This window comes from Brachyistius frenatus, unplaced genomic scaffold, assembly GCF_029030835.1.
Source record: "Brachyistius frenatus isolate BFR_SWC_R1_liver_20210118 unplaced genomic scaffold, ASM2903083v1 Contig_63, whole genome shotgun sequence".
NCBI lineage: Eukaryota > Metazoa > Chordata > Actinopteri > Embiotocidae > Brachyistius > Brachyistius frenatus.
Window position 1 is genome coordinate 41932 of NW_027210662.1, and position 27041 is coordinate 68972.

Genomic DNA, 27041 nt, shown 5'->3' on the forward strand with positions numbered 1-27041 from the left:
GTGTGTGTTTGAGTGCGTACGTATGTATCTGAGGGACAGAGTGACGAGAGAAAGAAAGAGAGAGAGAGGGGAGACTGACTACATATCTGATCCACAGAGAGCTTCCTTTCACAAAAAAAACACTCCTTCACTCCTCCACTGAAGACTGAACAACTGGATCGCAATGCGCCCCCGTACCCACGACCAATTAAGAGCGAGCGATCAATTACCGGATAAGGATGCGGACACGCGATGATCAGTCATCTCAGCAAGCTTTGAAGAGAAACATTCCGATTTTTTTTTAGGCATTTTCCTTCATCGTTTTTTTTTTTTTTTTTGTAAAGCCGTCGTTTCTGTGGATCATATGAAGGTGGCTGGACCTTGAGGAGGGAGTGCGTCAAGTGAGCGCACGTATCCAACAAGTGGGTTCATGAATTTGCTCGCAGCAGATCTTCCCTTGGACTGGAAACACACGCAATCAGTGGATTCATAATCTACAATTTTGTAGCGATTGGTCGGTTTACATCAGAGACAAACAAGCTGCACTAATTAGCTCAGCCTGTCTGAGCAGATGGTGATGTACATGTGTGCGCATTTTCTCGGGTTTAGGTAGTGTTCTTCAGTGACTTTGAGTGTAATTTTTTCTCAAAAATTTAAGAAAACTGCAATGAGGTAAGAAGACACCCCCCAAATTGTTTTCCTGCTCTTCATACATTGATCAAAAAGGAAGACTGAGGCGGACACGCTGCGGAATCCACCCTTCCCTGCCTCAACCCTCACCCCCCATCCATGGACTCGCATCTCCTTTCCCTAGGTGACAGTGGGGGGAAGTTGGGATCCTCTCTGTAGACATTTCTGTATGAGGAGGGCGCAGGTCGCAACCAGAGGTCGCAGCCATGCCGATGCATCCAGTCACCTCCACCTTGATGTACCGGGGGATCTGCACCATCCCCGACATCCTCTACAGCGCCCCGGTGAACCTGCCCGAAGACGAAGTTGAAGGTGAGGTGATACCTGTTCACGTAGACCTGAAGGTTATCAGGACTATAGGGAGCACAGACAAGGTGTTCATTGATAGCAGGTCCATGCAGTGGCGGTGAATGAAGCCGCTTTCAAACAGACGCGCGGTCAGGACCATGGACAGCACTCTGAGCTCTCTGGTATAGGACGCGGATAACTTGAATTTTAGGGGTTTTATATGTTCACGGTCTCTCTTCTTTTCCTTTTTATGTTCTTGATAGATGAAACAGTTTCTGCAAAATGATCATCCACTTTCTTATCAGTGCCACGGAAAAATCAGCAACATTTCCTTTTATTAAATAAATATATACATTTAGATTTACAGCATTTTCCCTCAGTGTGAAGCTGATGTTGTTAAAAATATATATATATATTATTCGAATCTATCCATCCATCATATATACCTGCTGTATCCTGAACAGGGTCACAGAGGGGATGGTGGCTATCCCAGCTGACTTTGGGTGAAGGCGGGTACACCCTGTACAGGTTACCGGTCCATGACATGACCAGCACAGAAATACAGACAACCATTCACACAAAATGATTCAACGAACATTCAGGGCAAATCGTTATTCCCCCCCAAAAATAAATAATTTGAAACATTAATATTCACATTCAAACCTCTACAGCACTGCAGTGGCACCTCTAAGAGCAGAATAAGTTGTGTCTCCTCAACAAGCATAAGAACTATTCAGATATATATTTATTTATTTATTTATTTATTTTCAGTATCTAGAGAATATTTATGCCCGGAGCTCTTGTGACATCTGCACATCAACATGCAGCTATTAATGAAGTCCCAAAGTACGTGTGTTGACAGTAAATGCTTGTGTTTGCGGTGCGGTAATGCTGGAAGGTAGCTGACGATGTTCCTGCTGAATGATTTGTTCACTGCACCTCTTATCCTCGGTACCTTAATAATGCACACTGTGAGGGCAGCAATGCACAGATGTAGATTCATGGAGATCAGCGTCTGAACAAATCTTTAAAAGTGATGCATTTCTGATGAGGACTGAAATGCATGTGTGAACAACAGACAAGCTGGGACTCGTCTGTGGGTGCTGATGCAGACTTTTCCCAGAAAGAAACCAGACACAAATTGTTAATTGTACCTGCAGTGTGAAATGACACAGTTACACACCCCTTTGTCTCGCACAAAGACAAACTGGTACACGCATAACAAGGTTGGCAGGAGAATGCTGTTCAGCACTGAGTTTGATACTAATGAAAAGAGTTTGAGTGGAAGGGGCTGAATATGAATTGGTTTTGACTCCCAAAAGGTGTTCAAAGGATGAACACATTTCACATAGCACCTGTTTCAGAACACAAAGATGCATCAGAAACATCAAGACAAAGACGAGAAAAGGTGTGAGATAAGTCAGGCTGCTTTAAGGCACCACTGTGTTCTCTGTATTTCACACCCTAATGCCTTTTTTTGGGCTTTAAAATTCAACAAACTGAATCTGTGATGAAAGAGAAATGGCAACGTGTCAGTGTCAAACGTGATCTTTGTATGATGTCATGCCCATGGTTATAGCACCGCATCACTCAGTGTTTTACATTCAAACATGATTTCCAGTGTAAAGAGACCTTGTGCACATAAGCACATAAAAAAAAGAAAAGAAAAAAGATGGGTGTCTCATAATTCAGTCGTTTTTATTGACTCCAGAAGAAACTTGTTGAGATTAAGGAATCTCAGTTTCCTCTTCACCCTCCTACATTAATTTGCAGTCCGCTTGGGGCGCAATAAACAGACAACACTTCATTTAAACTTCCTTCCACCCATCATCTTTACCCGCGTTACCCTGAACAGGGTCACAGGAGGAGGCTGGAGTGAAGGCGGTACACGCTGGACAGGCCAACAGTCCATCACAGGTGCAACAGAAACACCAATTAACATAGCACACATGTCTTTGGACTGTGGGAGAAAGCCACAGGGAGAACATGCAAACTCCCCCTGTGAGGCGACATTATGAACCCCTGCACCACCATGCTGCCCTCATTTTGACTCAAGCATATTTGACCAATCAGCCAAACCCACTTGTACCTCCTGCATGCTGTCAGTCACGAGACACAGTGAGCCGAATGGGCTTTACAGCTCAAATTATAGTGGCAGTTTGACTGGAGAGGCATCAGGACCCTGTGTGGAGGGAACAGCTGACAGACAGCCTTTTTTCAACTGTTGGAGTGTATTAGTGATCCAGTGTGAGGGGTGTCTTAGAGGGTGTGAAAGAAGCACACTTTAGTGCCACTAAGATTGAACTTTGTTGTTTGTTGACAAGAGTGTGGATTCACATCGTGTCCTGCTAGAACACAAAATAATGCTAATGGCAACAATATAAACATGATAGGTCTCATTTGTTTGTTGATTAATAATTCAAATAAGTGACTCTAATAGTAATGTGTCAAGATTTGTGCTGTCAAAACTAAATCTGTAGCTTTTGGAAACAATACTGCTGTTACAATGATCATATCAAGGATGGAAGAGAGCGCTGCAAACAGGCACCTAAACACATTTTCTCTCCAGTAATATTATGTTGCTGATGCTGATTGTTTGTTTGTGGATTTAGACTCTGATTTAGTAATTTAACTAAACCCCAGTGTTGTTTTTGGTGACTACTCAAAAACCCACTTCACTCTGTTTATCGGCTCGATAAATGATTCAGCCTGATTCTAAGAGAATTACTAATAAACATGATTTTGAGTTGATGGCTTCTTTCAGTTGTTAGCTACAAAATACGACACATTACTGGGATTAATGTTGACTATATTTTATATGCAGCATTACCCTCTGAAATGGCATTTGACTCTATCAGTGATATAAAGGTAACCTCTTCGGGGTCTAACTGACACAAACAAATGCCATTTCACTTAGTAGGAGAATATAATGTGTATTTTTGTTAACGACTTTTATGTAAATAAAATAAATAAATATATAATTTAGTTTGTTTGCAGCCATTATAACACAGTTAATTAAAGGTGTTCATGTTTTGTGTCGTGATAATGCTTTATGGTCTTCAATTTGTGGCAAAAGGAGGGTAACCATCGCAACCTTTGTGACAAAAGGGTTGAAAAAATATCTATAGGTAAAGAATTGTTGGTTTTGCAGTTATTATTATGATTTTGACAAATATTGAGCTGGGACTCTAAACGCAAAGGAAGTCAATTTCAACGAAACACAGAGGTTAATGTTATTGTGGTTGCTAGATTGCAGACACTGCAAACCTTGATACGTTTTATATCAAAATATATAACAAACAATATTCAGGAGCTCTCGATGGGATTTTGACAGCGGTGACGCTTCATAAGTGACTTGCTGATCAGAAAGGCGCTGCTCAAGCGACAGTGTCTCGTCAGTTGCTCTCATCTCTTGAGAGACGGACGAGAATTGGCTGGAAGTCTGGAGTGTCACACACATCAGCTCGGCCGTCGAGGAGATGGAGCTTTGTCACAAAACGAAATTGCACATTAGTGAATATGTGTGTGCGAGTGCATGTATAGGGGCAGGAGACTCAGGCCCTATTGGCGCGCATAGCCAAGGACTTGATTTTCAATTACTGGCTTGGACACCTCAGGGAATGGACCGGTGGCACCATACTTTGCGGCCGAGAAGGCTGTCAAAGCTATAATTGGAACAAAACGCTATTCTTCCGATGCCCGATAAGCCTGTCTGTGATTGTGTGTGTGTGTGGTTGAGGGTGGGGGGTGGCAGCAAGTACCGTAATGCACAATGACGCAAGCATAAATTGAACTGGACTCCATATTCTCCATTTCCCCTCCTACACAAGAGGGAAAAAAACAGTTGGTCATATTACATGAGCTCAATATAGTTTGGACCTCCTCCACCACCACACACACATGAAGCTCAGTGTCAATATCACTGCAGGTGGAATTAAGTGGGTAGCCCATTTCCACACTGCCTAACAACAGCCCTATTGGAAGCAGCTTTCAAATAGTCCCAGAGCTGAGATTATAGCCTTTGTAACTGGTCCCAGAGTGAGACTTGTGTAAACAGATGCTGGTAGTTTCCTGTAGACATAAGCAGAGGATAAGACAGCAGCAAAGTTTTTGCAGGGTTCTGCCAAAGTTGTGATCAGTGCAGTTCGTCTATCGTTGCCGTTCCGATCTGCTCCGACTTTCCTCTCTTCGGTCCTCACTTTTGTTGTTCTGTTACTGACATTACATATGTTCATACACATTCCCATTTCTTCCCTTTTGTTCATGTTCAGTTTTATGACCATAGAAATAATCTTTTAGGCTTTAATGCAGTTGTATTTCACCATGATGTCATAAATTAGGCCCCCGTTCCTTCTGTTGCCGACAGACTCTCAAGGGCATTGTCCCAAAAACCTCAAAACACTTTTTTTTTTTCATTTGGGACCAGTCTGAAAAACTCAATTCATTCATAAGTAGTCAATAAACTGATCCATTTGACATAGCTACATCAGCGAGCTGCTAGAAAAAAGCTGAACAAAAACAGAATGCACTAGTTGGGAATTTAATGCCCCAAAACAAGAACATTATGACTGCAATTGTACTGGAGACGTAAATTGTATTAATTCATAACAAAAAACGATTGCATTACTATCATAATGCAAATGCTAAAGCTGTTCATTTTGAAGGCAAAATGCCAATACAAATTAGTCTCAGCTATTTTATATGCCTGCAGCATTATTCATCAACAAATACGGCATGAATAAAAAGAGAAAGACGGGCAGACGGGAAAATTCGATATTTACATAACAGTTGTATTTGAGCCATATAATTGGAGGAGGTCCTCTTATTCTACAGATGGAAAAAGATTAATATCAGATTAAAATGTCAAGACACACCAACATTTCATTTAATAAGTGATGTTTATTGAAACCTGTTTTTCTCTGTACTCAGTTCCACTTCCAGTGTGTTGGTTTGGGCATGCAAGGCTTCTCTTTAATCACAAGTCTCAGAGACATGAAAGTGTGTCTGGAGCCAGACCTGTCGCAGAGCCCCAGCAGGGACAAAAATCTCTCAAGGAGCATTTTAAAACTCACACAGTAACTGTCTGCAGTGATCGGGTTCAACGCAGCCCACAAAGTTATCTCTCCATTTGCTCACACTCGTGGCAGAGTGGGGCTTCCCTCGTCTCCAGATCAAACACAGATTGGGCCGTCACTCGCCCCCTAAACAGAGAGCAGGGATGCTGGAAACAGGAAGTGATTGGAATAATGGGACCAAAGTCAGTGAGGCTCAAAACTGGATTTAGAGTAACTGTATTTACATTTTCATATTTACTTTGTGATATGTCGTGGAGTGATGGTGGGAACTAAATAGTTCTTTTTGGATCATTTATCACAGCATGCAAGCCTCCCAAACAAATAAATTTTGCTAAATTGAGCGCCTTATGCGATGATAACTGCTCAGGATTGGGTTGATTTGAGTCAGAAAAAAGTAACTCTGGGAGGAAAGAGATGTCAGGTTGAATTTGAATCCTTTCAAAAACAATCTGTAAAGCTGAAATGGGTGAAGTCTGCATATCTGGATGATGAAAGTCAACACTTCTAGCTGCTGGACTAACTGTGGAGCTTGTTTTCTTCATGTACCTCCTTGAGTCATAAAAACACTTTTAGGAGTATTTTCTTAATATATTCATACTTCTACACTGCTGCATATGGTTTTTGAAAGTAGTTTTGCTTTCTGCAGTAAGAAAAGAAAATTAACACATATTACTGGGGCTTCTTTTTCAACATTTTTTGTCTTTCCATCGGCAGAGTTTTTGGGATTGGAAATCGTTGTGACTGACAGCTGCTCCAAAAAAAACAACACTGACACCACTGTGTTCCTAATGGTGTAAACTGCCTGTGAGGCGTTGTTGATATTTCTGCTCGACTCCTACAGTAGCTGCAGCAGCAACATTGACTCATTTCTTTGCCCTGAGGTGGAGGGTTGACTTCCACTCCTTTGGAAATACTTACATGAATACAAATGAAGATATTTAAAGACACCGGCATCTGCTTGTGAAGACAGAAATTATGCACATAACGTATCGCTGGTGCAGAATCAGTGGGCGTTGCGGGGGTGTACTTCTAACGGGTCAACCAAGACCGTTTTAAAGCGTATACCGCTAAGAAGATTTGGACAACAACACAGAACAAACTGACCAATCATGAAGGGAGAGGATATGCTGGCTCATTTTCAGGAGGGTGCAAACGATCCAGATGTGTTTACCAAAACCAAACACTCCTTTTTCTCTTCTGTTCACTTTAGCCATTGACTGCTATTGGCGGGGCTTTCTACCAGGAAGCCAGAATTAGTTCAATTATTGTTCTCTACAGAAAAATACACCTTGTTTTACTCTCAAAATGGATCCACTAAACAAACTGTTCGCTTCCTGTTGCAAAGATGAGAGCTTTTATAGCTTCCTACACAAGAGGGTTTATTCCAAGCATTCTCACTCCTAAAAAAAATGTGACAATGGAGAGAATCAAGCTAATAAATGAAGTACTTGTCGACTGCCAACACCATTACACTTCCACTTACAAATCCAATCCTTTTCACAATGCTACAAGTCTGGCAAACATTGTTTTATAACTCAGGCAGCTTTTGTGATGATGATTACAATGATTAACAAAGCAAAAAAGACACGCGGCATCAACAGCACTGACTGCTGTAATTGTTAAATTACTCCAAAATTAAATGCCAATAAATCCTGCGACACGTTCAGAGTCACAATTTGAATTTGGGTTTGTATTAAATGGAGGGACTTCTGGTTCCGTACAAGACATGGGATTAACAGGCAGACAAACCAGACAAACAGGCTGGCAGGCAGAAATGGATTACAGCCTTCTTGAATGCATCACCTGCCTGGATGTGTCATGAAAAGGCTCTACTTGACACAGATGGTGATCAAGAAATGAGCAGAAAGGAGCCGTTTCTCTGAGGGTAAAGTGACATGTGGCTCACAGCTGGAGAACCACGGGTTGTAAACCCACTTCTGAGGTGTATACAAAAATGGTTTATTAGAACATTTTAGGAGGTTGTTACTGGTTTAAACTTTTGTAAGATTTCATTTTGATTCAGTGTTTGACATTATAAAGGCAGTTTATTGGCTTTCAGGAGGGGAGTCGGTTGACTGATACTACGGGTAAATGCACACTAAATATGAGGGCAAACAAATCTGTCTCCATCACCGCTGAAGCTGACCAAGTAACATGGTTCATCGCAACGTGGTATTATGGCAAAGCGTGAAATAGACACGCCCGTCAGCTACAGCGAAATCTGCAATAGCTATGTCCAGGTGTGACAATTACATGTTTTGCTGTAGAGGATGCGCGTCTATTACACACTTTGGCCTGTAGTGGTTTCTAGGAACATGAAACCTTTGGCCAGTGAAGCGCCCTGCTAATTTGTTTACATGTGTTTCTTTGTAATTTTTGTAAAACCGTACATTTGCATTTGTGTTCATGGGCAGAGAAGTATAGTTTGGAAAAGTACTTAAGTGTCCTACAGATTGAGTTGCCCTTGAATCTCTCCGTATCCTTACCTATTGGTTGGTCAGGTGTCAGTGTGTTGCCAGCCAATCAGAACAAGCAGAGAGAACGTTTTTTTTTGGTAACCTATCGGGTTCTTGGAGGGGCGGGGCTAACGACAGGTGAGCAGGAAGCAGAGAAAAGAGAAGCAGAGGAGATGAAGGAAAGCAGGTGAAGACACACAGAGATGTACTGCTAGATGTATATGACAAGAAAGTGTGTTTTATTGTTGTTTAGTTGTTTGAGTTCGAACGGGAGTTTGTTGTAGCTGTGGAGGGTCAAATAAAACCAGACTGAACCGTGTTGGGAGCCGTGTGGGTCGTAAAACTGCTGAGGTCATTGCCCATGTGGACTTAGCTGCTAACAAGCGAGCGGCTTCGCTCAGGACTGAGCTGCATGGGAGGGACAGAGACACAGGACGGATTGTCCTTTAATCACAGCGCCTCCTGCTGGACACAAATACTGTTATCAACCTCTCTCTCAGGAACAGTGAGTACTGACCACTCCTCTTCCTGGAGGATTTAGATGAGCTCCAACAAGCGCGCCAACATTACGGTACCGTCACACTGACTATCAAATCCCGGGTATTATTGTGTTTTTTTATTATCTGTGGTTACTGTTTGAGTTGTAATAAATGTTGACTCATCTCATTCAATGTGTGGTTTAAATATTCATGTGTTAAAGGAATGTTATTTCAACTTAAAGAAAGTAAGGTCTTAAACAGGGCTACATATGAATGCACGGGAGTTTGAACTCAGTGACAGTATATCTGTATTTTAAATTAATCAGGCCTCTCTGCACCTTAGTCAGAGTCACACCATTAAATTGGGCTGTTGTAGACACATTCCTAAAATCTATATTTCCGTAGACCCTCTCCAATTCACCTCCCATGCAACAGGGCTGTAATATGAAGACCCTGAACTAGAATTGGAATTGAGAAGGTGGGCTAGACAACCATGGGACTTACAAGAATATGAAATAATTAGCCAAAACACATGGCGGGGGGATAAGAAACATGGTTATGGCTAAAAAAAAAACAACAACAACCAACTAAATAACTTTGTCGCCTCCTGGATTCGATCCCCACATGGACACGCTGGAATACAGCACGATGTGTAACTGCCAAGCGCAGCTATCTCATGTTTTGCTGTCGCGTGATGTTTATCTCATTTCTTAAAGCATTTCAAAACACAAATCTAAAAATTACAATCTGTCGTTTTAAGGTGGATACAGATTTAGTTTAGTCGCCAAGAAATAATCTGGCACACGACCCCACGAAAGATAGTAATGTTGTGTTGTTTTTACACTTTTGTGTGGAACACACATACAAGATATAACATGCTTGTTAGGGAGCTTTAAAGGTGCAGAAGTGCACAACTGTTTCCAGTCTTTGTGCTAATTTAAGATGCTCGCGTTAGCTCTGTATTTACTTTACAGGTATTAAGCAAATCCTCTTTTTCTAAATGAATAACTCTCCCTGCAGCCAAAAGCTGTTTATTTATTGGCATTTATTGTGAAAGAGAATCACCTGCAGTCTTGAAAATGGCATCCGTTACTTTGAACATTTCACATTTTGATCACATCATAAACCAGACGCTCGTATAATTTCTTAGTTATTCCGTCGTTGTAATCTGGTATGACATCCAACCTTGCCCAAATGAGTTTGGTGGGGAACATGAGGTGCAGATTGGCGGCGAATATCATGAAATGCAGTAATTATGGCTGTCGGGTAGGTTGAAGTCATTTGTTTCCGTTTTGATCGATTGCCACGAAGGAGTGGATCCAGCAGACTTTATTACCTGTGAAATGAACTGTGATGAGTTCTGGATGGTGAAGTGCTTTTTCTCGGGTGTAATATTTCCTCCCTTTGATGAACAATACAGCAAAGTCTACATCAGACAATAATAGCAGTGGAGAAACAGCATCCATAGGCGAGCGTGTGCTGTTAATTTGGTGGAACTGATGAGCGAGTGTTGGATAAATTGTGATGCATTGGAGGCTTTTGATTGTTCACATCTGACCTCTGTTCAAGGTGCTTCTCACTGGGTGGATAACGGCCCCGGCTCAGCTTGGTGTCGGCTGTGATGATGAAAACTTGCAGCTTTGAAAACACAAGAGAGACAGGAAGGCCAAAAGAGACAGATCAAGGATCCCCCTTCCCTTCTGGAAAAACCAAACGGCAGGACTAAAATTTCACTGCCTTCAATCATTCAAGGTCAAGTGGGTTTTAAGAAATTGGCTGAGTGATGTTTTTCTTATTGAGGATAAAGCACTTTGACCTTTCCAACTTTATATATTTTTTTGCCTCTTCCAGTTCCTCCCTGTAGTCGTGTCAGTGATGCATTGGCGATGTTAATGTGTCTCAAATTTCATAATGGTAGGAGGAATTTCAATCGAAAACCCAGAGATGGGATTTTTTTCCTTTGTGCACAGACAACTTAGACTGCCACGGACTCCGAATGGATTCTCCAGAGCCTTGTTAGAGGCCTGTTATGGTAATATTCAAATCTTCGGGGTGTCCAAGTTGGCTCATATCCAGCTAAAGATGGATTAACGTTGCTATGGGTGTTTAAAAATAGTCACCCGAGGATCACACACATACACACACAGCAGAGCAGTGTTTTCCTCACACTGATAAGGTCTTACATAAAGAGTGGGTGTGCTGCAATTACCGATCCAAAGCGGCCCTAAGCAGATGCAGGTTCTGACTGAGGCAAAGAGGATCTCTGGCCCAGAATAAGAAGCCTTGGATTACGTTCACGGACACGTCATTGCTGCAAAAGCCCCGACATTAGTCTGCTCCGCTGTAAGTGCACCACGTGTAATTGGCAAAAGTTTTCACTGATGCTAAATTTTGCCCAAAAAGGGGTAAAGCTCTGCTCCAGCCATGCCTCGAAAATCCAAATATTTCCCATGTGATGTGTTTCCGTTCTGTGAGGATCATTTCATTCATTTTATTTCCTGATTACTTTTTTCCTCTATCGTGCATACAGCCAAAGATGGTGACATTCTTATCATTATATGTACACTGTGGCTTAATAGAAAACACGGCATAGAGTGGTTGTCATGCCCCTCGTCATGAATCCAAACGTTTTCTATTTGTCTGCATGAATCAGCTCCATTTCCAAGTGATTCCTCGCTTTGACGAGTGTTGTGTACAGTTCACAGACTGTTCAGCGTCTCGGTGCTGCAGCAAAGATCCAGCGTGTTTCATTGATATATAGAAGTGCTCAGGGAGAGCAGTGCAATAGGAGTACACTGCACCTTTCTCTTGTGGGAGTTCAGCTCTCGATGCTTGGCTCTCTCAGCTCCTGATCTTAACTTGGGCTTTTCATCCTCTCTCAGATCACTCCACAGGGGACCGCATGGCATCACATCTTTGAAGGCCAACAAGCACCTCTCTACATCAAAGCAAATACCACGTGCTTTCAACTAAAATAATCACGTCTCCCTGGTGGAGCTGTGGTCCCAGAGACCGGGTGGAAGATTCAACAACAGCGGCTTCTAATTCTGTAAAAAAAAAAAAATATATATATATATATATATTAGTTAACTCAATGTAGTAAAATGTAATTGAGGCTGAAAAAGGCCAGTACCAATAATAAAACCTGCAGCAAAGATGGAAAATCTTAAATTGTTTCTCTTTATATGAAACGGCAGATTTATCATTTCTGCTGTTTTTATACCAGTTTAACCAGCTCCACAAATTCCAGCCAAATGACTATTTTTCTTACTCGGAGAATGCAAATCTGCACTCATCAATATTAGATTTTTAACCAGAGAAAAAAAAAATGACATGTATTGTTCACAAGTGGTTGCTTGTGGAGCCAAACGTGCGCTGAATTATAACCCGACTCTGCTGGTACTGTTTTAGTTCACCATTAACTTGGATTCCAACCGCAGCAGTTATATTTCACCCTGATAAACCCAGTAGATTCTGATGTCCGGCACAAAACGACAAAGTTAGCGATGAACATAGGAGAATATCATAGCTAAAGCTGCGCTCAGACTTTGAGATATATTTTTGCCTTTCACGATTGTAACTGTCAGATTAGACAATCAAGTGTCATTAATTCTTGAGTGACAACACGACAAGTATTCCCCGCACCAATCATCATCCATGTTTGTACCTTCCTGTGTTGTCAGGTAAGTGGGACAAGAAGTTGTCAGTCATGGCAGCAGAGGCACGATATCCTTTCACCACGTTTACAAATGCACACCAGGGAGCAGTCTGTCCTTCTATTGGTTGACGTGAAGAAACCGGTCGTAGGATATGTCATACTAGGCAGGTAAAAAAATACAAATTGCTAAGTGCTAGACTTTTTGTGGAAATGTTGTGCTGTTTCCGGGATTCCTTCTATTACGTCTCACTATTAGGCTTGTTTCTCTTTCCCAACGTTCATATTTGGAAATTTGTTGGGGATGACTAGATTGTGTCAAAGTCGGGCTTAATGTGTTTAGTTGGAGCCTGGCTTAAAAAAGTCCAAAAAGTGTTGTTATTAGTTCTCAAAGACTCAGCCAGAGCTAAAAGGCGAGTGAACATTGCACCTATAATTATTGGATGGCCAGAAACGACTTCAGATGCAAACATTATTGCAATGCTAATGTACCGTATACGGCTGAATAAAAACATTCAGCTGCTGCTCCTGTTGCCTGTGAATGGAGCGTAGCACCGTACTGTGCACAGAGTCGGGGGAAGCAATAACCTGGAGAAGTCAATATATTCTAAATTAAATTACATCACTCGATAAAAATCAGCACCCGAGTTAAACAAGTTGTTGTGACCACTTGTAGGTGCACGTTTGCAATGTCACCATGGACCTGAACCTGGAGCAGAAAGTGCTCATCAAAAAACGTTGTAGGGAGCCATATCCAGTGAGGAAGCGTGGTGGGGAGGGACACTTGTGTTGTTGAGGCCGGGGAAAATTGTGTTTGTGTTCAACAGCACGTTGAACACAAACACAATTTGTGGGCGCGCTGTCATATTGGAGAACCCAAGTGCCATTGCACCAACGTTTGCTCCAAATGTTTTCCCCCCGAACATCCCAGCAGAACTCATTGTTGACAGTCTGACCCTGAGGGACAAATTCACCTTGAACAACCTCGCGAATGTTTAAGGAAATCCACCCGGTTGTTGTAGTTATAAGTTAGTTATTGTTTCCCTCTGCTCCATGAACGCAACAGGAGCAGTGTCGTAACGGTTTTTGATTGCGCCGAAGAAAGCAAAAATCAATTAGTCTGCTCCAGGCAGGTGGTGACAGTTTGACTTTTAAAAATTCTGACATGATGGCTGATAAATCGCTTCAGCCTGCAGAAAATGTATTTACACCTTCAAAATTGCATTAATCATTTAAATCATGAATCAATAACAATGCCGAATATGGACATTTGTTGAGAGTCTCTGTTTTATGACAGTTAATTGATGAAAATGATGTTTTGGACTGAAATACGTCACATTGAGCCGTAGAACAACTTATCTCTGAGTAATTCAGGTCGTCTGTGCAGGCACAGACCAATATCACAGCTATTCAGATAAAACTTTCTTCTCACAAAGGCAATTTCTCAATTACAATAGATTTGCTGATGAGGCGTGCATGTGGATCTGGCCCATTTTACGTTCACAGAATAAAGTGAAATTGGGGGAGTTGTGTCTCCAGGGGACAATTAAGATAGAGTGCTATCTCTTTGAGAGTTTATGTATCTGGATGGCGTGTGGTCGAAAAGAGAAATTAAGTCTGTTAGATGATTACTCAGCCGCTTCTGATGAATTGTTGGAGTGGAGATTATGTATGGTCTGCTTTACTTCAGAGGTTTGTTCCTTCATTTTTGTAGCACTCGGTCCTGATTTCAAGCAGAGCTACGTAGTTTATTTATTATATTTGTCATCTTCTAGCATTGATTGTGTATCTCGCTAGACTTGATCAGCCATTCGTTATATTTCTGGCCATTGCAACACTACAGCATTGGTATTCTGTAAATGGATTGTGGCGCCATATGAAATCTCCTGACAACAAATTGGGCTTGTATTTAATTATACAACGCAAACTCTTTTACATCTATACTATACACCACTCAGCCGCTGGGATGTTTTGCTCACCTTGGCCTTTGAGCATTAAAAACAGCCTTCAAGACAGACAGAGTATTTGCTGAAACTGTTTTGGCACCTTATTTAAGAGCGTGTTTGCCTCCTGCGAGGCGGCAACATGTTTTTGCGGTAAGTGTCTGCTCTTTCAAAAGTAAACAGATGGAGCGAGGACCTCAGGTGGATACTGAGGTATTGTTATTTTATAAACAATAAGATCACATCCTGGGAAGGAATAGAGAATAGCAGCTGGAGGCTCTCAATGATTCAAACTATACCTATATGTAAGACATTTTATATGGAAAAGCCGCTGTGAATGTCAATGGGCTTGGTTGTATAAACTGCATGCCTAGATGTAATCCATTGTAAGACACGCTTGCCAAGTACCCTTGTCCCCGTGGCATGGTTTCTATTCCATGGACATGCACTTGATTACAACAAACTATTTCCTGGAGTTGCGCTACCACATTATAGACAGACTGACACGCTGTTTCCTGCCCTTGCTGATATTCTATGCTTTGTTTTCCAAATGAAATATTTGTCCGAGTGTGGATTTGCGCCTGAGGCTTGGCCATTCGTCGCAGTTCTGACGCACCGGTAAATCAGCGGCGCAGCAGTTCCCATTTACAAAACTGTCGGCTTTACAACGGATTGATAGAATTTGTAATAACATTTCAGTAACTTAATAGCTGCTAATTGGCTGTAAACTGAGAAGTGAAATCCATTTAAATTAGCATTAGAATGTTTATTTAGCTTGCCTACAAAGCTGTTAATGTCAGTCAGTTGTATAACAGAAGTTGTGCTTTATTTGGTATAAGCCTTCACTTCTTATTTTGTTTTCATTATTCATTGAAAACCCACTCAACACTCTCATTTACAAACATGAATCATCTTTATTCTGTCTTAATATGTGATTCTCTGTGGAAAATACCTGACGCCTGCGTGTAGCTTCAACGATGTATTTTATTCCGACAAACAGATTAAAAATACTACAGATATGACACGTGATGTACGGGAGGCTTTTACACCGTGCATCATCTGTATCTCAAGATTCATCTCTAGCTCCTCTCTTTTGTGTGCTAATCAGACATGTGACACGAGGATGTGATAAGCGTAACGTTGTAGGTGACTCGGTTGTGGATGTTGTTGCATATAAATGAAGAGATTCAGTCTCTCGTGAAGATTAAACACGCAGAGAAATGCGGGGAAATATGCAGCGTGGCTGAAAGGAGGAATTAAGTGCTTAAAGATTTCCCTTTGTGATTGCGTCTTCTAAACTTTTAAACTACTTCTCAGAGTTCAAAGTGGGTCCGGTGCTGTGGTGTCTTTTTATTAGATTTCATAACCCTGCGGTTTAACTTTCTGTATTTTTAATTTTTTTTTTAAATTTTTTGTCTTTTCAGGCCTCCAGTTTTTTTTTTCTTCCGTTTATCGTAAAGTAACTGCTGTTGCTGCTGTTAATGACAAGTACATCACTCCAGTTTCTCACCATTGAGCTCTATATTGTAGGAATAACCTCGTGGTAGTGTCACACTTCCATAAAGTCTGTGGAGTCACATGAAACAGATTGTAAATGGTGAAAATCTGTGCAGCAGAGGCGGCAGATATATTCTTTTTCTTTCAGTTCTTTGGGTGAGTCAGGCTTTGTGCTGAATTGTCGCATCCTGGAAGCAGTGTGGCGTTGGGACTGCATGGACTGGACAGAGAAGCTGGAATTCAACATGACAGCATCTTAAAGGCAGAGTGGCTAACAAATGCTCAAACAAAATGAATGCCTGAAAAGCAGAGCACTAATCAGCCCACACCTACAACTCATCTGCTGCTCTGCACCCAGAACAGAAGAATCTCACAGCGGAGGATTTAACACTTTGAATTAACCACTATTATCACCAGAAACACAATGTTGATTCCAAATCCATCAAAAGTACACTAAAAGCATAAATACAAATTGAAAAGAAACAAGCAGCACATACACTAATGAGATTCAAACTACAGAAATGGAGTTTGGTCTGCTGGCAAGTATTGATAAAACAAATTAAAGAAATAAAAGACCTCTGTTCTCGCTTCAAATTTGTAACAATAACTACATCATGTATGTACCAAAAGCAAGTGCACTACAACTGTCCCTAAGTTAAAGGGATTGAAATTGTCATAAAATAAAATAAATTGATGAGAAAAAAATATTCTACGCTCAGAAACAGCCTGGATAGTTTAATGTCTGAAATAACTAATACAAAAAATGAAGAGAACAGTTAGTTAAAGCTAAGTGGCATCCTACCATCACCTCCCCCAGTGATTTCTGAACTGCCATTCTGAAACCTCCAGTCTGCAGACATGTTAGCTGTTTGTTTATTTATTGTTTGTTGGAGCCGGATGAAGTTAGGGGGAGGGCGGAGCAGCGGATCTGATGGAGAACAAGAGGACACTGATCAGAAGTTAACAATTTAAACATGGCAGTGTAGGCCATTTACGTATTGTGGCAAAAATAAATTAGGCATGCTGAAAGCTTCCAATGCAGTTTATTTATTAACACAGCATCAGTGACTTTTGGAGCACATTGCTCTTTATCAGTGTTGTTAATAAATTAATCGCATCAGGAACTTTAAGTATCCGTAATTTACTTCTGCTCAGTCCCCAACATTGTTCCAGCACCTGATTTCACCATATTGGATGAATGTTCTTTGTTTACTTTGACATTTCATTTAATGCCATTGTTTGGCACCCATAAGATGCAGGTTTTGGTCTAATATCATTGAACTGCTTTCTCACCAGGCAGTGGTTCTCATAATACCAGAGGAAGAGTTATTCCTGATATTAGTTACCTCTTTCAAAGTCAATTTAACACGATAAGCCCGTGGAGATCAATTCGTAATACCATAAATTCAGTGGTTAGATCCGGAACCTCCAGACAAGTATGTCAATTTATTTTTGCTTTAAGGTTTTGATTGCGGTGCCAGTCAGCTCCTTCATTAATAAGACACTGATAGTCCACTTCACTACAGCGGTTTGAAGGGAATGAGAAGAGCTGATTTGATTGACCATGATTAAAGTTGGCTGTGAAACACCTTTCTATTCCTTCCTTTCCATTTGATAATACCATATGAACAAGAGCCAGGTTGTTTTTTTTGGTGCCAGCCTGTAGATGCCTTATTTTTTTAGATCCACAGTCTATATCCATTTTAATTTTCAGTCTATGGTTATAATAAGTCTGCTTTGATATTTGGTTTTATATGAAAGAAAAACAGCATTCTCTTTGAAAATCCTTTGTTTTAACCGTCCAACAAAATGTCCCCCTCCTTATCTGTGAATGTATCTCTTTATACTACCTCACCTGACCCCTTTCATCGCTCCTGTCACAGTCAACAAAAACTGTGGTTTCTCTTTATATGGCAACAGAAGGCAGCACATTTTATATCCAAATATATCAAAAAGTCATAGATTTTTTTTTCCTACATTTACATTTTGACAGCAATATCAACACTGACACCAAATACAACATAAGCAACCCATCATTCTAACCACAGAGAACTACATAATTATGATGTCCAATCATCACTTTCAGTTCATTTAGACTCGGTCAACTAAGTCTTCAGGCAGACATTAGGGTCTCTCTGGATCACTGAATAATACATATTCTTTCCCATTCACATATTTTTGTGCCGTGGCTTTAGCTTAAAGTCAGTGTGTCAGTTCTTCTTGTGATCCCATTCAGAGAGAGAGTGATTTGTTTTGATTTAATTATGACTAATCCAATTTAGGGGTTCAACAATCATTTTGAGTTGGCAGTTTTAATTTATTTAAAATAGTGGGCATCTTATTCTAATCGTTTTGTCATTCATTGGTCTTTCTTTTTCAGAAATTAAAGGAAATCCAGGAAATGCATCCACCACAATGATTCACTTTCCCCTCCTTCCATGGCAGCAGAACATTTAGGTTATTTTTGGCATTAAAGCTCGTTTAGATTTTAGCAGCCAAGAGAATAAGTCTTATTAGGTTTGATTCACCCCCATGAAATTGTAAATACAAGGCAGAAAACTACCCTTACAATTTGTCCTGATCTCAGCTTTGTCTAAAGGTATTTATTTTAATTTGGCTCTTTTTTTTTTTTTGTCAGTTTACTGGTGGAATTTGTTCTCCTGAGCTGCCAACCCGCATATAACTCATGACTCAACCATTGATGCGGTACAACAGATGTATCTTCAGTGCTGGAAAACTTTCCCTCTTTCTTACCCTGATTTGCTCCAAGACTTCAGCTTATGTGTTTGTCTTTTCTGCAGAGATCCGTGAGGCCTTCAAAGTGTTTGACCGCGATGGCAACGGGTTCATCTCGAAGCAGGAGCTGGGCATGGCCATGCGCTCCCTCGGCTACATGCCAAATGAGGTGGAGCTGGAAGTCATCATCCAGAGACTGGACATGGACGGTGAGCCCGTCACACAGCTTGGGTTTTATTATCTTAAGTCGCAAAATCACAGAAGCCTTGTTCTCATTTCGCCCACAGTGGGCAGATAAAAGCAGCAACAATAAACACCAACTGTCCCTTTTTTCTGCAGGCGATGGCCAGGTGGACTTTGAGGAGTTTGTCACTCTTCTGGGTCCAAAGCTGACGGCAGCTGGGGTGCCAGACAAGTTCAACGGCACTGACTTTGATTCAGTCTTTTGGAAGGTGCTCATTATTCAGAGATTATGTCCTGCTTATTAGAGAGAAGGTAGACAGAGGAGTTGCAAACCTACAAGCTTGGAAACATTTAGACGAACACTTTAAAGGAAAACTTGTTTTAATTGTCACGTCCACTGGGTCATTAATGGGAGGATTTCAATCTTGGAACAGGTTGGACTCCCTAAAGAACGGTGTCCTTCATCAACACTTTGAGTTGATATCTCTGCCTTTGTGTGTGGTGACTGTCTTATTACTTTCAAAATTAAAGAATATTTTTATGTAAAATAGATATTAATTTGCATACAGACACCTCATTAGATAATCAGCTGTTCACTTTGACAGTGGGATGGAAATTAGTGGGATGGAGCTCTTGTCAAAGCTGTCTTTGTTGCAGTTGCGTGATAACAGCACAGGAGTGCCTCTCAGAAAGAGAGGCTTCAAAACGAGTGCGAAAGACAGACGATTTATGAGAATCGGTGGTGCACTCAGTGTACGTTAAAAGAGTCACAACCAACGACACCTGCTGGGAGATTCGAGGAGCTCAAGGGACTGTTGCAAAAACCGCAAAGCTTCACACAACATTATGTAACAGAATAGTAGTATCAAGCATGTGCTGCTGGATTGATCACACAGAGTCTCCGGTCACACAGGTGAGCCCGGCTCAGGCTCAGCTGAACATCAGTAACATACAGTACATGAGCTTCCCCAACAGGTACAGACCCTGGACTCAAACTTTTGCAAGGAATTTCTACTTTAGCTCAGCCATTCACACCGTCTTGATTTCATCTGATTCAAATTTGAAATATAATGATATTGGTGAATTATAACAAACATTTACCCTTTTGTTTGCTACCTTATGCTTTATGTTTTAACAGAAATTATATATTTTACTCCACTGAATTAATATCGGTTGACTACTATTTTACAGACCAAACACATGGTTGGCTTTTACCGTCCTATATAGGCTAAACAACCTCACAGTAACAGTACACCAGTAAATAGCTGCTCACCCAACCATACATTCAAAATGACAGTATTATCCACATTGACAGAACCCATAATGTTCTTTACTTTCCCTCTTAATATATTAAGTGCGCTGTGTAATAATACTAAATACTGTCTTGATCTTCTCATCCAGCTAAGATTTTGATTACAGAACGTTCACTTGTAATTAAGCATTTTGATTGGGTGGTAGTTTATTGCTACTTTTACTTTTTCCGTGATTGCATAATACATTTGTATTTGTTCAAATGTAGCAAAACATACGTTTTAGTTCTATTTTTAGGTTTTATTTTAGCTAGAATTTTGTAACTGTGTTTTAGTGAAAATATTATAATCTTTGATCAGGTATGAGTTTGCCTCTTTTTCATCACACTAGACAATGAAATTGATAATGTTTTAACTGTTAAGATTTTCCTCCCAACAGCTGCAGATTTGACTTAAAATAAAGAGCTTACACTGAAAACAAGTTGTTCAAGTGAAAATAAGATTTTTCCAGTGAAGCTTCATCCATTTTGATTGGATCAGTTGGAAATTGAACATGTCCCTTCATCCAAATCATCCATTTCTGTATTGATTTTTAATCTTCTGTTTAAAGCAATTGATCTCACAAAATATTTGACATTGATTTGATGTATTTTTCACCGCCAGTTCATATCGTATCCAAATAAATCAATAGGTTCAACCATAAACATGCATTAAATGTTTTATTGGAATGAACAAACTAATAATTTACAGCTATTGGAGAGAGAAAAAAAACACATTGAAAAAACAGCATAGTTTCACATTTTCAAGTGTAGCGGCACTTCTATTTATACTGTTATTGTTAACATACTTTCTATACGTTGTGTGTCTGTGTGTGCCTTATGTACTGTGTGCATGTGTTTGTAAATGTGTGTTTGTGCACGGTGCCTGCCAGCCCATGTTCACGTTAATGTTCAGTTATGTGTGTGTGTGTGTCTCCAGTGTGACATGCAGAAGCTGACGGTGGAGGAGCTGAAGAGGCTTCTGTACGACACCTTCTGCGATCATCTTTCCATGAAAGACATCGAGAACATCATCATGACTGAGGAGAATCACATAGAGAACCCGGGGGACTGCCAGGTGGATATAGACAGTAAGGAAGAACCTCCTGTACTCTTAACACACTTCTAATGTTTACACTGGGCTTTGCATTTCAAGGGACAACTTTGGAGTGAGGTGAATGGAATTTTATTTTAAGTGGTTGAACATTTCCAAATGAATACTTGATTAGTCTGCAGCAACAAGCAATAATAATTCTGGTTCTCCACAAACAAACATTGTCAAAACTGAACATCAGTTTTTAATATAAATGTTTTATCATTAAGGGCAATTCTGGAATTTGACAGTGATGCAATGAGGAGAAAAAGAAAAAGATGTTATTGGCTACATTGCAATTATTTTACATGCATCTACCAGGTTAGATGAGACCGGCCCAGACCAGAGCCTGTTTCACAAAAGCATTTCACGAGCACTACTTACACACAAATTGTAAATAGTGCCAGCATCTTTTCTCACAAATGATCGTCAAATTTATGAGCTATTTCCAAGCTCTTTCGTTCATGTATGGGTCACAAGTATGATATTTATTTTTAAGAGTTAAAAAAAAAGTGCAGTCTTGAGTAGAATGTAAATCATATTGAAAAAGACTCTATTGTTAACACTGAAATATAATACAATATAATAATAATGTTTTTCTAGATTATAGGTTTCATCGTTAACATTTCTTACAATCAAGACTTCTTTAAGTCTCCCCATTTCACACCAAAATCCAGCAATCACATGAGGAGAACTGCAGCGATACCAGGTTCTCCCGTCAGGAGTCTCAGTATATCATAATGTGCTCCAGCCAGTCATCAACCAGATAGTATAAAACCTGCCAGTCCACTGCAGGATACCTGTCAGTGGCACGGTTTGTCTCACCTAGATGTAAAAAATACCACAGGTGTAAGCTACCTGGAAAAAAGGACTTGATTGGGGAAACTTCAGGGTTCGGGTTCAATTTTACACAAGTACCATTACGTAAGTTAAGAAAGTTAATTAAAAGAAATCCAAGTCACATTCTCCCTGACCCAAACCCTGATGTCCTGGGGGAAAGTCTTGGGTCTGAGCCATCCAATCACCTCCATACCGCCTTCCTACTCAAACTTGTATCATTCTTTGCACTTAGTGTTTTATATTAAACTGGGCCGAGTACCAAGTATAAACATACCTTGTTATTGTGCATTCAACACTAAGCTACTCAAATAATACACAGGTTCCTATATTCATGTTTTTATTTTAAACATGTGCAAGGTACAGTGAGTAGGGTGGCCGTGCCGCTGCCATTTATAAACAGACCTTGTCAACTGATACCGATGCCAATATCAACATTGTCTGTCAATTGCATGATAATCATGCATACAAGCTATTCAAATTGACGTTTTTATTTCAACTGTATCCATTTGCTACAATATGTTGGATTTATGTTAATGTGTATTTAAAGACATAAGAAAAATGGGGGGCATATAAAAAATAGCAGTGTATGAAATGCTGCTGTTTTGCAATATGATAAACTGTAGCATTCTTCCCTCTTATCTCCCTCTTTCTCATCACCTATAAAAATGAATGCTGAAGCTCCATCCGCCTACACAGACTCATCATGGTGAAGCTCACTCTTTGGGGCTCATTTGAAAGTCATTGTCAGAAATGCAGGAAACCTACTGAAACAAAAGTGGAGGCAGTTTTATGAAGAAGAAAAAACATAAATTACACATCTTCATTACAAGATAAATGAAATTTACTGAGGATAGCAAATTATTGTTGAATTTTCCTTTAATGGCTAATTTACTGAGGGATGCATTCAATGCCCATTTGCAATGAGAAAATGTCTTATTCTCTGTTGGAAAAGCATTTTTGAAGATGTGAGGTGGTTTCTCCAACAGCAGCAATAACCTCTGGAGGAAATATAGGAAAATCTAAAGATAGTTCAGAATAAATATCCTCCGTTTGGACAAAAATATGGTACAGCAGATTATCCGTTTCTATTTGAACATTTTCCTTTGCTTCAGCTGCCTTTGTTCCCACTTGAGGTGAAGTACTCTCTACCTTTCTTTCCTTTGGAGCACCAGTGTTTTGATGAGCATCCTTTAATGTGCCACTCAGGTACCAATCCACTTGTTTGTTCTTTTACAACTCTAATCAACATTTCGATCTAGATGCAGTAAAGCAGCATACAGGTGTGAAAACGAAATGTTCTTGGCGGTGCTCATCCGTTTTAATTGTGTTCATGTAATTTTAGGTTCTGTGATGAGCTCTCTCATTTGGAAATGACTATCAGATATCTTTCCAGCATTAAATAACACCTGATCGTTGGACCTTCAGGTAATTTTCCGTTTCTTTTCTTTCCAGGTTCCAGCCCGACGCAGCAAGTCAAACAAACTTGTGTGCGCAAGAGCCTGATATGCGCCTTCGCCATCGCTTTCATCATCAGCGTCATGCTCATCGCGGCTAATCAGGTGCTGCGAAGCGGCATGAAATAGGAGCTTTGGCATTTTTCAGCCTCGAACAACACCGAAAGGCTTCCCGACAAATGACTGAGGAGATAAAACTCAAAAAACAAATACAACAGACAATCACACGGCTGTGAAACAGGCTCACATACGACTGCAGAATAACCAAGGACAATACATGTGCAGGAATTTGTCTGTTTGACAGTGACATGCTGACAACTTGCATAGTTTCAAGGACCACAGGACCTCCCGTACAAAGAGACAGCGGTGTGTTGAAGTGGACGGCTGACTATACATATCACTCTTCGTACTACAACATTTAGTATCCATTAGCTATGTGCATTTGAGCAGTGTTGCATTGAGTATGGTGGCAGCTATAGAGAGAAGTGTAGTGACTGTCCAGTTTTGTATTTGTCCAGTGTGCCATGCGGTTTATTAGAAACAAGTAGGAAGAATCTGTGAAATATCGCCGGGACTTTGGAGGAAATGTATTACTGAGGCTGAAAAAAAAAAAAAAAAAGTGTTATTATGTGCAAGGTCTGCAGTGCACAGTGCCATGGAGATATTTTGTGTGGTGCAACATTGTTCAAAAACCACTTGGAAATAACAAAGCTTGGTAAGAAATGGACAGAAAATCAGAGGGGTGTTCAGAAAGGTGGATGTGACTGTGGATTGTTTCACTCATTCACAAGCTGCGTGGATTCAGTCTAAGCAGGAAGGAGCCGGGTCAAACAGGTTAACAGTTGTCTGGAGGAAGGTGTTGATGTCTGAATGGACGGGTAACTGGCTGGAAAGTGTCTGGACATGCAGAAAACACTTGACTCTCTCTGCTTTGCAGGCCTCAGAGGATGACCATCATCTATGCATGAAGTGCATGGATGTAAACAGTTGTCTTGACACATTTGTAGAAGTTCTTATCAATGTATAAAACATTATGACTGTGCAACAGAGCTGTTTTCAATTACTTAACGACAACTGTGAGCAACTGTGTGTGGTGCAGAGTATCAGCAATCACAACAAAAGCAAAGCATACAAGTGCATGAAAAAGAAGGGCTGCTTTAGAACCTGCTCGTAAAAAAAAAAAAAAAAAAAATCTTTCAGGATTGCTAGGCTCTGGACGTTTTGCCTTGCCGGGCAGCTGATGATCATCTCTCAGTGCTACAGGACAGCAAAGGACTTCAAGATGGGTCACTCAAACATTTAAAGAATATGCATCAAAACTGAACTGGTTGGTAGAGAGGATACAAATGTGCAGGAATGTATTTAGTTCTTTTCAAGTAGTTTTCCGTCTGGATGCGTTGCTATGGAGCAATAATTGTATGTAAAATAGTCATCTCACAATGCTTTGAGGAAACGAGGATCCTTGAACGTGTTAAGACCCAGTGGACCTACTTACTGAAGAAAAGGCACTTCTCAAATGAAGGCTTTGGCAATAGGACGGCAACATTAGCTCTGATGGGCAAACGGGGAGACAACCCTTATATTCAGTGAGATACAAAGATCAGACAGACTACTGTAAATCTGTGTCAGAAGCTGCCCAACAAGTTGAAGTTTGACAGCGGCCAAATGGTTTAAACCATCGCAATAAAATATGAATACTTGTGAAGCACCACATGACTTTGATTGGGTGTAGGTTAGATTGTTGTGCATGCATCCGGGTAAGGTCTGTCGCTGTCAATCTGTGTTGTACATATAAACCAACATTACCAAAGCAACAGAGGGATCTGTGACTAGAGAACTGGGCCACATGAGAATGAGACTGGTTCAAACTGGTTTGATGAAATTTGAATTATTGAAGAGAAACCAGAATCCTGCAGTGTCTTGTACATGATTTATTGAGATCACAAAATTCAAATACGCCAAAGCTTGTAATACACTCGTCCGTCCACCAGAGGATAACGTGTGAAAAGTACACTCATGAATGACTACGGAGATGAGTGCTGTTTGATACGTGAATTCTCTTAAGTAATGGAAGTAAGTTTAGCGTGATATCAGATTGTCTGAACAGTTGAACGTTGTGTGTAAAGACTTGATCTTACCTAACAAAAACAACAACAAAACACTTTTGTTTTAAAACCAAATTTGAATGTTTAACAGGGAAAAAGTGTGTTTGTAAAGTCACCAAGAAATAAGACCTTAATAATGCCCCCCAAAACAAGACACTGCAATACAAATATTTAAATAATTCATGTCTTTTAAACATGCCTTCTCAGGATCGCCATTGGCAGCTCCTCAAACTTGGATCTCAAAAGAGCCAGAATCTCACAGAGGCAACAAAATTACACTATCCGATCGGCCGGAGCCAGACAGGGTAATGATTATCTGATGCACCGCAGCAATTTGTCAAAAGTGTCAACTCTGTGGGTAACACGCTCGGACAAAAAGAGAAAAAGACCATTTATTTAAAAAAAAAAAAAAAAAAAAACGTTGTTTCCATTTTGCACTTTAATGTGTGCTGCAGCGCACAACAACTCACCGCCATGATTGTTCATCCATTTCCAGAAACAGTTTGGACATAACGAATCACTTCACCATAGATGTATCTATTTTTGTGATAAGAATGTGATGGAATAGAATATTAACCGACGGAAATTAAACTGTCTCATTCATTTTCAGTATCATTAGTGAAGGAACATGTTCATGGGGAATAAAGTTATAATAATATTTTGATTTTTTTTTTTTTTTGCCTTATTCTTTGAGATACTTTTGACATTGTTCATCACCATAAAAATTCACCAAACATGGGTTTATTATTTATCACCAGAGCAAAACGTACGAACCAACAGTATATTTATTTTCTTTTTACAGATGAAAAAACTGTAGGAACATGTTGATAGTCTACCGAAAGTTCTATTTCCATTACACTGTACTTTGATACTTGTCTTTGGATCTTGCAAAAATGTTTATTGAACATGTGATATCTGTTCATTGACTTCACCTGATGTTCTATGTGTGTGGAATGGTATTTCACATGAATAAAACCATATGAGAACTGTGTCTACGCTTCTGAGGAATCTTTTTTTTTTGTCGAAGCCTCGATCATAGAGCTTAAGATGACTCTATGGGATGCTGAGGATCAGTTTCATACTATTGATTGATATCCTGGCATTTCAGATTGAAATCCATAGAAAGTGATGGATTTTCCGAGGTTGGCTGAACCCATCGATCGCTGTATTCCATTCTAAGATGCCCTTTGGCTTATCAGAGTGTTTTTGGCCCCGTCTGTCACATTTTTCCCAACAAAATAGCCTCTTATATCTCTTATGTCCACTCGCGATCCTCAGGC

General features: G+C 40.3%; 1 protein-coding gene across 1 annotated transcript; it reads left to right on the plus strand.

The window, feature by feature from the left end:
* LOC138625511 (calcium-binding protein 7) lies at positions 1-26752 on the plus strand. The gene is made up of 5 exons (XM_069706464.1): positions 1-981; positions 18864-19007; positions 19138-19250; positions 21210-21360; positions 23655-26752. Exons 1-5 carry the CDS (start codon positions 876-878, stop codon positions 23783-23785), a joined length of 645 nt encoding a protein of 214 aa, XP_069562565.1. The 5' UTR covers positions 1-875; the 3' UTR covers positions 23786-26752.
* The last annotated feature ends 289 nt before the right edge of the window (positions 26753-27041 follow it).

Coding starts and splice junctions, on each gene's coding strand:
- LOC138625511 (XM_069706464.1), top strand. CDS start 876: ATGCCGATGCATCCAGTCACCTCCACCTTGATGTACCGGGGGATCTGC. Junction 982..18,863: donor GCCCGAAGACGAAGTTGAAG/GTGAGGTGATAC, acceptor TCTTTTCTGCAG/AGATCCGTGAGGCCTTCAAA. Junction 21,361..23,654: donor CTGCCAGGTGGATATAGACA/GTAAGGAAGAAC, acceptor TTTTCTTTCCAG/GTTCCAGCCCGACGCAGCAA.